This window comes from Sapajus apella, unplaced genomic scaffold (assembly GCF_009761245.1).
Source record: "Sapajus apella isolate SASKATOON/1434 unplaced genomic scaffold, GSC_monkey_1.0 scaffold3, whole genome shotgun sequence".
Classification (NCBI taxonomy): Eukaryota; Metazoa; Chordata; class Mammalia; order Primates; family Cebidae; genus Sapajus; species Sapajus apella.
Genome location: NW_022436943.1, coordinates 55221986 through 55234484, shown reverse-complemented (window position 1 = coordinate 55234484; position 12499 = coordinate 55221986). Strand labels below are relative to the sequence as shown.

The following is a 12499-nucleotide window of genomic DNA, read 5'->3' as shown; positions in this document are numbered from 1 at the left end:
GAAGGGGAGAAAGGATTTTGAAGGTGTATTAGTCCATTCTCACATTGCTATAAAGAAATATCTAAGGCTGGGTAATTTATGAAAAGAAGAGGTTTAATTGGCTTGTGGTTCTGCAGGCTGTACAGGAAGCATGACTGCTTCTGCTCAGCTTCTGGGAGGCCTCAGGAAACTTATGATCATGGCAGATGGGAAGGAGAAGCAGGCACATGTTACATGGCTAAAGCAGGAGCAAGGGAGAAAGAGGAGAAAGGTGCTACACACTTTTCAACAAAGAGTTCTCACACTAACTCACTCACTATCATGAGAACAGCACCAAGGGCAGGGTGCTAACCCATTCATGAGAAGTGTGCCCCATGATCCAATCACCTCCCCCCCACTCCCCTCCAGTATTAGGGATTACAGATCCAAACCATCCCAGAAGGTATGCACATTCACTATGAACTCACAGCCTAAAAACATTCACATTTCTCCCTCTTACATCCTATTGCCCAGAATTTAGTCTCATGGCTACCCACACTTGCAAAGCAAGTTTGAAATTATAGTCATTGTGTTAAATCACCATGCTCCCAACTAAAATCTGATACTCTCTTGCTAAAGGAAGGTGGGAGAATCCATACTGAAAGATAATCATCAGTATCTTTCTTTTTTTCCATACAATTTTATAATCCACCCTCAAACTAATCTATAAGTATTTAAAAAAACCATTTCATCCTGGTGAATACTAGTATGCCTAATCTTTCACATAAATTCTTAGTATTCATTGGGAAAGAATGTACTATGATTTATTTAATTTGTCTCCTCTTGTTGGAAACTTGGCTAATTCCTCATATTTTTGCAATTATAAACAATGCTCTGATGAACACCTGTGTAAAATCACTTAGAGAGCTTGCCCAATTACCTCTGTAGGATAAAGCCCTCAAAATAGAATTGTTGGCTGACAGGGAAACAATATTATAATGATTTGAATTGCTAGAATGTCTTCTAAAAGTCTTCCACACGTTTACAGTTTTACCAACAATGTTTGAATGCCTATGTTTTTCCACTCACATTTCCCAACACTGAGCCTTAAGAAACAGTCTTAAATCATTACCAAATGGATAGGTAAAAAAGATTTTTTAAATTCTACCTTCCATTTATATGTGAAGGTAGTCATGAATCATTCATTTTGAGCATTGCTAGTAAATTAGATAATTCAAACTTTCAAAGATGCAAAGAATATCTTTGAGTTAATAATAACTAGCTTTCTTCCAAGCCTAAAAAGCAGATTGTGAAAAACATTCTAAAAGGAGAGTTGACAAAATGCATTGAGCAAGAGGTGGCATGAGTGCCGGTAACAATACTGGGAATAGTGGAAGCTTTGGCCCAAGGTGGACTTGAGCTGAAATCCAAGCTGTGCCACATACTCTGGAACTTTGAACAAGTTACACCCTCTCTCTGAGCCTTGAGCAAAACGTAAACTCCATCTTTTGTGTCTGGTTTCAAAGCCATGCTCATAGCATCTATGCAAGACTAATAACAGCTTCCAAGTTGCACTTTACTGGTCTGTTTATGAATCTTGATTTCCCACTAACTTCAGCTTCTTCTGTGTATCTTACACAACTCTCCAGTACCTGATAAGTAAGTGTATAGCACACTGCAAATGCTCAATGAATATTTATTAGATAAATGGATTAATAAAGGATAATTTTTAGAAGTAGAAAGAAAATGTACGAAATAACTAAGAGATAATACCCTTCCTCAGCTTCCACAATTGACTAGGAACAGAGTGGACTAAAGAGATAGAGAAAAGAGGGTCCCCATGTTTGCCTACCTTCTGCATAGATAGGTGTCTGTGCCTGCAGAGGTGCACTACACACTGCATAGGTGCTCTTCCTCCAGGAGGCTAAAATGTGCCTGTGTGGATGCAGTGAGAGCGCCTCATGGCTTTGGCTCTCACATAGTAGCGCCTATCTTCTGTTGGTCTTGGCATGCTACACATTCCGTTCATTGTCACATTATATTTTCCTACCTCTCTTGGTTCTGTATTTTCAAGTTAGCTCGCTCCTGCCAAAATTCATGATCCCATTCATGAATGTAAAGAACATTCACACACAGCATAATGGGAAATCGTCCATTGGACCCAAAAAGCTTCCTCTCTAGAAAATGACTGGGGCTCCTCAAACACTTTGCCATGTTTAGAAGCCAAGAAGTTATTGGATCGTGGAAAGCCATAAAGGAACAAAGAAGGAGGTGGCAGCTGTTTGACTAGAGGAATATTAGTAATTTTCACAGTGAATGGTATCCACCATGTCAGGAAATGACCCTGTTCAAACTCAGCTGAGAGAGAAGTTCACAATGATTCTATAACCTGAAATGTTGAAAAAATGTCTCAGATGCCCACCTCACCACCATCAGTCCCCTTAACAAAGTGGGCAGAAGGAAAGATTCCTGGTGATGATTTTATAAAGTGTCTGGTCTCTGCTGTTCATAGTTTACAACCCACCACAACATTTGACATTACATTTTCACTTTCTAACCCCCAAGGCTGTAAATTTACATTGCATGTCTGGGGGCTGCTTCCTATCAGATGGAGTAACAGTGGGGAAATCCCCCCAGAAAAAACATTATTCAACAATGTGGCCTTTCACAGCTCTTAGATGTTAGCAGAGAAAGGTGGGGAGACAGGAAGATAGAAGATGAAAGAGGATTTTAACAGTGGATCCAAAGTTTCCTACCTGCCTGAAATCAAGACTTTTCTTTTTTTAGAATTATTAGTATTTCTCTGTATCATTGTTGATATTCCTCAATACACTAAACTAAATCAAACTTGTAAAATCTACTCCGAAAAATCCAAGTATAGTATATTTTTCCCCCTTTGTCTCTGAAGCAGAAATTTAAACCTCCTAAATTTGTCTTGCAGATTTTACAGCCCTCCTGGTAGACATCATTGGAAATTCTACCAGCTACCTCACAGAGATTTTTAAGTCAACCTCCATCCTCTCAGGTATGTTCATCTTGAAAATGCTTTGGCAACTGTGAGGTTTGGCGTCTATTTTGGTAGATACTCAGGCATAGTGTGTTCCTCACCCCATCCCCTGCTATAGCCTAAACTGCCAGGAGCCTTCATGTAATCTTTGTTTGGATAATCAGTGTGGTCCAGTTTCCACACCAGTAAATACACCAATATTTAAGTCTTCACACTTCTTGGATCCAGAAAATTGGAGGAAGAATCCAAGTCTCAAAAGTTAAAGGAATCTAGGCAGACTCAAGAAAAGAGCTTCTGGTGGTAGCTATACTCCCATTGTAAGGAGGAAAAAACTGAGGTCCAGAGAGATTAAATATTTTGCTCAAGTTTGGTCCCAGAATTCAGATTTAAATCTATATGGAGCCTAAGCCCACGTTTGAAGTACAGTTAAGAAAGATACACCTCATTTGGCCAGGCACAGTGTCTCACGCTTGTAATCCCAGCACTTTGGGAGGCCAAGGTGGGTGGATCATGTGAGGTCAGGAGTTCAAGATCAGTCGGCCAACAAGGTGAAACCCTATCTCTACTAAAAAATACAAAAGTTAGCTGGGCATGGTGGTGGGCACCTGTAATCCCAGCTACTCAGGAAGCTGAGGCAGGAGAATCACTTGAACCCAGGAGGCAGAGGTTTCAGTGAGCCAAGATCATACCATTGCACTCCAGCCTGGGTGACAGAGCAAGACTCCATCAAAAAGAGAGAGAGAGAGAGAGAGAGGGAAAGAAAGAAAGACAGACCTCATTTATAAGGTGGTTTCATGTAACCCCCAGGAAAATAGGGACCCACTTTAAAAAGCACGGATCTATTCCACGGTCTAACAATTGGTCTCAGCAGAAAGATGGTGTGATGCGCTATGAAGCAGTTACTGTTTTAAAAGCAGGAAGAAGGAAGAAAGGAAATAGTAATAGCTATCACTAGGTGTCAGATAATCTTCCAAGGGCTTCCCATGTATTCTCTCAATGGATCCTCACTACAACCTTATGGGACAGCTACTATATTTATCCCTACTTGACAGGTGAGGAAGCTGACACAGAGTGGTTAAGCAACTTGCTCAAAATCACTCTGCAGAAGCAGAATTCTAAGCCAAGTGATCTGGCTCTTAGCCTGTGCTCTTATGTCACTATGCTAATATATATAATAATAGTAATACATTAATAATAATGATAATGATTAGCTACCATGCTCTTCTTTTTTTATTATTATTATACTTTACATTCTAGGGTATATGTACAGATCGTGCAGGGTTGTTACATAGGTAAATACGTGCCATGCTACCATGCTCTTCTATCTGCTAGGCACTATATCTAGGGCATCGCTCCCATTCTCTCCTTGGATTTTCATGTAATTCTATGAGAGACATGCAACTACAAGTCCACAGTTCTTTAGGCAGCATCGTCAGGGAAAAGTATGTTTAGGGAACTCAGAAGTTTTCAGGCTTTTGAAGATCTAATAGGGTGTCCACGCCATACCTGACGTAACCTCTCCAATAGCATCCAGATGAGCCCAGTGTAATCAAACATATTAATAGTAATTTAGCAAAATGTTCAGCTTTTTATACCAAGTAGGATAAAGACTGTCATAGCCTCACATTTTTCAAGTCAGGTTTTGCCACCAAATGAGTTTTGGTACCAAGCTCACACAAAACGTTATCTTACAGAGATTTAAGGATTTAGGAATGGCAAATAAGGGATTGTGGGATTTGAATTGTCACCATTTTACAAAGGGGTAAACTGAGTCCTGGAGTGGTCAAGCAGTTCATTCATGTTTGCACAGCTAGTAAGTGGCAGAGCTGATGTTGTAACCATGGAAGCTGACCTCAGAGACTCTGCCCTTAGTCACTACACCATCCCTCAAACCCAGCCAAATTAAATAAAGAAACAAGAAAATCAGGACTGCATTAAGGGTAGAGTCAGCCTTATTTTCCTATGTTATTCTAAGTTAGGTACCTTCAGCTTAATTTTTGTTTGAGCCAAAGACTTACAGCTTCAGACCCATTGCTAAGTCCTATTGTGTACTGGCTTGTCTTACAGTGAGTCAAAGTAATGAATCAGATTGCATCTTCATCTGCGTGATGACAGGAAAGTCAGGTAAACCACTAGCCATTTTTGACAAGCTCTCTGGGCTGAGAATTAGACACAACTGTCCAGCAGGTGAAACCCAAGATCTGATCCTGTTGGTGTGATTTTTGCAGGAAGGAATCTTTCTGACTTCTGGGAGATGGCGGAAAAATACCCTGTTATCAATTACACATTTGCCAGCGGCATGTCCGATGTCCTGGGTGAGTACAAACCTCCCAGCTTCCTCCCATGGACTCTCCAGACCAGGGTCCCACCTGGCACACTAAGAACTGAAAGCTGCCCTCAGGCATGATGTTTAGCTCTACCATGTGAAAAATCAGAGAACTTTAAAAAAAAAATGAATTTCTGGATTCTCCTGCAAAAGGTCTGGGAATCCTAGATCCTCCCCCAACACATGGCAACAAGCAACTGGAACTGAGTAGCTGCCACCCTCATTCCCTATTAGGAAGAGCACCTTTTTCCTCTTTTCCATAGTCCTCTCTGCCCCCTCTTGCCTTGCACATTTTTTTCCTCATATTAACTGCTTGGTTTTTTTTTTTTTTCTCTCCTATTAGCTACTTGGTTTTTGTAGATAACTGAATTTGTGACCTGTTCTGGAGACCTGGCCAACCTGTAATACCCAGTCCCTACCAAACCATGCCCCACCTTCATGCGCCTCTGTGCCAAATTGGCCATGCCGTTGTCTCTACATGAAACCCCTTCCCTGCCTTTCCATATTTCAGAACCCTATTTGCCTGTCAGTTGCCAGCTTAGACACTGCCTCCTCTTTTTTAAAGATCCCCCAATCAAAATCGGCCTTTGTCTTCTATGGAGCCACAATACAGCTCTCGTATGTCATTTGGACTCTACGTTACTCCAGGCTGCATCACAATTGACATGTGTGTTTTCTTGGTGAATGAAACTAGAAGGTAGAAGTTGTTTCCTTCAGCCTCATAGCCTGCCTTCCCCTCGGTGCCTTGCCCATAGTAGGCTTTTCTTCACTGTCTCTTGAAGTGCAATGAAGGATACAAGAAATCTGCAGTTCCACTTCATGGGCTACTTTGCTTTATATTTATTGTAGGGCATCTTTTGGTTATGCTGTAGCAGGAAGCTCAATTTGTGTGGACAAGGCTGGTCGATAAGAAGATGAAATGGGCAGTTGGCAGATTGCCTTTCCCTGCCCAATTCTCAGGACAGATCTTAGGCTTGAGTCAATCTCATTTATTTGGAGAGTCTTTCCATCACATTTCTACCTGCTTGTCTCAATGAGATCTCCCACTTTGTGTTCCTTCAACAAGAGCAAATGCTTAGGAATAGAGAACATACCTACAAGCTGATGCTGAAGTTGATGTGCCTGAAAGCCTGTACCCCGGCTGAGTGATAGTTTAGCTGGATGCACTTAGCTCCATGTTCAGTTTATCTGGGAGCAAGGCTCAGGCTGGTGAGGCATGCAGGTGTTAGTGGGCCCAGAAGTAGGCAGAGAAAGAAAATGAGGCTGAAAGGCCACTCCTGCGATTGCATAGTTTGTGTTCTACATGCATTCAGGGGAGGTGGGAATCAAAATCCAATACAGGCTCTGCCCACAAGGCTGTAGGGCAGTCTTTGTCTTCCCTATGGGCTAATAGGAGCCTGTCATCCTCATATCCACTGCCTGCCCCCACTTGAGCCTTCCATAGGGAAGACAGAAGGTAAAACTAATACTTGAGCCCTCTTCCTTCTTTTCTTCATGGAGCAACCAAGGACACTGGGTAGATTTCCCTCTGAATTAAGCCCTCCTGCTATCTCTGTGGGAGCCTATTTTTCAAGCTGTTTCTGTCTGGAAGCTTCTGATTCCCCAGAATTCCACTTTTGGCTTTTAGTTGCATCCATAAGGCACATGGAGGAGCCTAATTCCTTTTCCAGAAACATGTACCAGAGCCACGGAGTAGCTGAGGGCTGCAGGTGGGAGAAGGGCTCGGACAGGGTCAGGATCTGTTCACGAAACACAACAAATACCTGATACTTCTAAGCCTGACAGCTATGCATTCTGTACAGTGTCATTCATCACAGACTTTTTTTGCAAATTTATATTTTATCTTAATTTGACTTCATGGAGAAATACTTCTTTTGGTTTTATTTGATGCTGTTTGGAGAAAGGTTTGAATCGCCATGTTCAGTATATTTGCTGTCCAATGACCTTTCAGTTTTTTAATGTCCAAAGTGTCAAGCATGTTAAAGTTGCCACTGACTGCCTCCCTGAAGGTGCAGCTACCAGGGGAACTAGTAGGACTTCAACCCCCACAACCAAAAGCCAGAAAACACTGCCAAGTACAAGCCCCGGATCCTGGGCCCAGAGCACACCCTGGGCATCTGCTCTGAGAACCTCTTCCTGGATAGAGACAGCTGCTCCTTCAGAAGCAGAGGAGACTCTGAACACAGGCCAGCCTCCTGAGCTTCCTGCCAGGGCCACAGCCACATGGGCCAGTGCCTCCCGTGCTCTCCCAGCCTTAGGTAAGATGCTTTCTCACTCTTTCCTCCCCTTTGCTGTGTCTTGCTCCTGTTTTCTCTAGGCTCACATATATAAGCAAAATCCTTACCTTCATCCCTTCTCCACCAATTGAAGTTACGCTTCAGCTTACTTAAATAGCAGATCTGTGTGAGCCAGTATGGGCTCTGTAAGATCCAGCCAAGGCAGAAAATGCCATTGACATAATGTATTTCTAATATGTACTTTGATGACTTTTTATTGTGAAATAGTTTAGGACTCACAAGGATTTGCAAAAATAATGCAGACAGTTACAAAAATATTACAGAGAGTTCCCTGGTATGCTTCATCCAGTATCCTTCAGTGCTAATGTCTTACATAATCACAGAACATTGTGGGAAAAAGTATTTATATTTCAGCAAAGCATTTAGCGATATCACCCCTGAAATTCACAGAAAATGGTGAAGTGAAGTTAATATTTTATGGCATGGATAGATCAGCCTGTAGCTGGCTGGATAATGATGCCAAGAATGTGATAATGACTTGACACCCGTGGAAAATTTGTCACCAGTGGCCTGCAGGAGGCTCCTGCCTCCTCAGCCTCTTGTGTACATGATCAGCAGTGTCATCACCGAAGACACAGAAAGCATGCTTATCTTACTTTTCCTATTCGGAAATCATATAAAATGGTAACTCATTAAGAGTCAATATTTTCTCAGTGGGTTCCAACAATGGACCCACTGAGACAATATTGTCATCAGAAATCATTCATTAAGTCATCAGAATTCATTTATTTATTTATTTATTTAGGGAACATATTTCCTTCCAGACACTAGGCTACCTATTAAAAACATGGGTCTATAAATGTTCCCTCTCCTTCCTGAGCTCTCAGACCTAGAAGGGAGCTCAGGCAAGTAAACCAATAGTTATGATCCAGTGTACAAAGTACTATTGTACACAGAAAGCACAGAGAGGGCTCCTACCTTAGCATAGAGGAGACACAGGCTTCCCCAAGAGATAGGAATTGACAGGTGTCAGCAGGCAAGGAAACAAGGATGACTGGATGGTGGAGAGGAAAAGAAATCAACTCCATTTAATAGAAAAACAGATTTACTGCAAAAAATTAGCACAATAGCTGGCATCAGGACAATTATACAAAATCAGAAACTTTCCAGGGTCATATGACAAAAAGATGTTATTTCTAGTGGCAAGAAAAAAAAATCATAAAATGCCTGCCTATAATCCTACACATAAAAGTGCTGGTTTTAAACAAAGAAAATTGCAAAATTTTAATGAGAGTAATTCAGGAATATTTAAATAAATGAAGAAATACACCATGTTCGGGTGGAGAAATCTGAGTATTTTAAAGAAAGCAACTGTCCCCAACTTAAGTTATAAATGTAAAATTATTCAATAGAATTTGTTTTTGTAAAACTTGAAAAAACTAACTTTAATTTCTGCTATGGGAATAAACAGGTAAGAACATCCAACAATTTTTTTAAAAGACCAATGAGGGAAGATATTTTTATTTTTTTGAGAGGGAGTCTTGCTCTGTTGCCCAGGCTGGAGTGCAGTGGCTCAATCTCGGCTCACTGCAGCCTCCACTATCCAGGTTCAAGCAATTCTCCTGCCTCAGCCTTTCCAAGTAGCTGGGATTACAAGCACCCACCACCATGCCTGGTTATTTTTTTGTATTTTAGTACAGATGGGGCTTCACCATGTTTGCCAGGTTGGTCTCGAACTCCTGACCTCAGGTGCTTTAGCCTCCCAAAGTGCTGGGATTCCAGGCATGACCAAGGATTTGTCTTTACTAATAACAACCCTGTTATGTTGGAGGGCAGGTGTTATTACTAATACTAGTATCCTCCTTTTCATGAGGAAGTGAAAAAGAGTTAAGTAATTTGCCCCAAAGTTCATGGAGGAGACAGAGGCACAACTAATCTGTTTGAATTGCCTCAGCTCAGACCCCACAAGCTTTCCACTACGTCATATGATTAGCAATGTATTGCATAAATTTGAGAGACAGCCAACTGACCCCCAAACACAATGCCTGGAGGTCCTAGAGATTTGGAGAGGTGTGAGTGTGTGTGTATGTGTGTGGGGGTGGGACAGTGGGTATGTGTGTGTTTATTGGTGCTTAGGAAAACAGACATGAATTTGGTCCCTTTATTTCAGTTGAGTGTAAAGTTTAAGCCCCTGGATTATCTGTGTTACACATGCACATTGTGTTTGCCTTTTGATAACATTTCAATGTCTCGGCAATTTTATATTTGAATCAAAGTGGTCAAGCATGTCAACTCCCTATTACTATCACTTTGAATGTGCAGCTACCAGGAGGGTGGCCAGAACTCAGTGGGTGACAGCTGACAGACAGACATGGGCTTCCGTATCGTCCATGCCCTGGACTCAGACCAGCGGTGAGAAAAATCCTGGAGGGTATCCCTCAGAAACTCGTTCTTCCCCACCGACTGCTGCAGGGGCCAAGGAAGCCATGAACACTATGAGCCTTTTGGTGCTTCCTGCTGGGATAATGGCCACACCTGGCAGCCCATCCCAGTCCAGCTCTACCTGGGGTAAGAGAAGATACTCATTTCTACATCTCCTGTTTTAAATTCAGCTTAGCGTTGTCTGTTTTGAAAACTTTTCTAAATTTTTGAAATATAACACACATACAGAAAACTAAGAAAACATAAGCAGTATAATTAATGATCATGAAGCAAACTCTTCCTTCTTCTTTCCTCTGCACTACCTCTTTCTTCCCATCTGTAGATGAATGAAAGCTCCTGCTTAACAGACCCCTAGTTTCTCTCTTTTATGTAATCCCACTCCCCAATTTCTCCTCCTTTTCCCTGTTTCATTGTCCATTAAACAAGTGACCCTTAGAAATAAACATTGCCACTCAAGACAGTTCAACTACCTTTTTGCCTGGTATTAATACACATTTATATGGTCACATTAATTACATATACATCACATGCATGTAATGTAACATAACGCATACCTTAGTTGCATATACAAATAGTACACCTACATTAAAATAGGCTCAAAAATCTCAATTGCAGGCTCAAATTCTCAATTGCACAAACCATTCTGTGAATGCTATTTTGATAGCTTCAATTACATAAACAGCTGATGCAATTGCATGAGTGTCAGAGGGTTAGGCATTATGTTTAGAAAAAAAATAAAGTGTGTTTCAGCTTAGCCTGCTGGACTGCAACAACCAGCACAGCTCTGGGACTACGAGCGCTGGTTTCTGTACATTACAGCTGTGTTGCAACCTTGCCCTACCACTTGGTGACCTTAGGCAATTATCTTCAACTGAGTCCTGGAACTTCCAGAATTGTTGGGATGATTAAAATAGGTGGTGTCAGTTCAGTGCATAGCAGCAGCTCAATAAATGGCAAATCTTACTAACCTGTCCCATCCTACCCACAGCGGGTCATTGCCACCAGCCTTGGGAGACACACTTTGGAAAGGGTAGTGGCCAACAGGATGCCTTTCAGAGGAGAACATGCATCTGCTCTTGACCTCAGTCCCTTTAAGGCTAATTCTCTGAGATTCTGTAGAGAAGCAAACTCTGTATTTGGGTGTGGCTAAAGCCGCTCAGCTTCTAGAACTGCATAGAAACATACCAGGGCAGCAAGCATCAATAGGTGTCTTCTGTCTTGGGGACTTACAGTCCAATGCCTAAAAGGAAGTCAAAAGACTGTCCTGACCCATCCTAAGAAAATAACAGGATTACCTCATGGAGTTCTGTTGCCTTCCTGTCGTCACCTGTGTGCAAATGTGTCACACTGTCCACCTCTGGTGCTAACACAGCACTGGGAGTGGGAGCGTGTTTAATTGGACACTGTAACACTCACGGTCCTAGCAGAGGCACTTAATAAGTAACAAGCAGTATGACAACTGGGATGGATGGACCCAGGAGCTGTGCCCTGCCTGCTGCTCAGCCTCACCTCACCCCTCTGCCTTCCTCCTGCAGACTGCAGACACAGCACACTGCTTACTGCTCACGCCTCCAGGTCTTTATATATGCACTTTGCTGTGCCTACAAAGCCCACTTTCCTCCAGAACTGCTGTGCTGCTTGACCCAGAGTAGATGTCACCTGTCCCAGCTGAACTGGGTATCTATCACCTGTGCCCCGGCTGTTTCTCAGCCTCACCTCTTTCCTTCCACTATGAGGGAACTTGCCTGCTCAAGCTTCTATCTCACTCATATCCCACAAGAAGACTGTACTGCTGGTTTTGCCATAGGCCAGAATCTTAACAGCAAGGATCAAGTCCTGGAGTGACCCTTAAACTAAGGCTTCATGAACCTGATATAAAAATTCTTGAACTGAGCCCATACTTGCTCATGAAAATGACAGGCAATTTATCAGGGGTGGGATGGAGCAAGATGTACACTAAGACTCAGAGGAATGAAAAGCAACTCATTTTTTCTTCGCCCAGGAGCACCCACATCGGACACTTCCTGCACAGCACCATTGCCCTCCCATGCCATGCAGGGTCACCATACCTTGCCAATGTTATCTGGTTTTCAATGGCACCCATCACCCTGTATCACAGCCATGACGGGATTTTCCCATTTCCTCTTCCACACTGGGAGCACCTCCATTGTGGGTTCTGTTTCTTCCTCATCTCTGCTTCCTAAAGCCCTGCCTGGTACCTGGCTTAACCAACATTCGTTGCATAGGGCAGGATTAGTGGCCTTGGTCCCCTTCTCCCTCAGGGACCCCTAGAAGAGATGCAGGCTCACCTCTCTCCCCTCTCATCCCAGGAGCATTCACCCATGGCACACAGACTGCGAGTCCAACAAAGGCAACAGCCCCCAAAGATCCACAGACAGGTGAGAACACACCATGGGAAAGAGAAACTCAGTCCGGGAGTGGAGGTCCGGGCGCAGGGGATGGGAGGGGCGGGAAGCTTGGGGACAAGGGCACGGTGGGAAAGGGTACCAGTAAGCAATCTAAGCAGGT

The 12499-nt window shown here is 42.7% G+C and overlaps 1 protein-coding gene across 1 annotated transcript in view; it reads left to right on the top strand.

Moving 5' to 3' along the window:
• HHLA1 (HERV-H LTR-associating 1) overlaps positions 1-12499 on the top strand; it is a 39315-nt gene that overhangs the window by 12718 nt on the left and 14098 nt on the right. Inside the window, exons 7-12 of the mRNA XM_032247580.1 lie at positions 2900-2983; positions 5033-5089; positions 5194-5280; positions 7301-7549; positions 9851-10096; positions 12301-12369. Of these exons, the coding sequence (XP_032103471.1) occupies positions 2900-2983; positions 5033-5089; positions 5194-5280; positions 7301-7549; positions 9851-10096; positions 12301-12369 (792 nt within the window). The remainder of the gene's footprint in view (positions 1-2899; positions 2984-5032; positions 5090-5193; positions 5281-7300; positions 7550-9850; positions 10097-12300; positions 12370-12499) is intronic.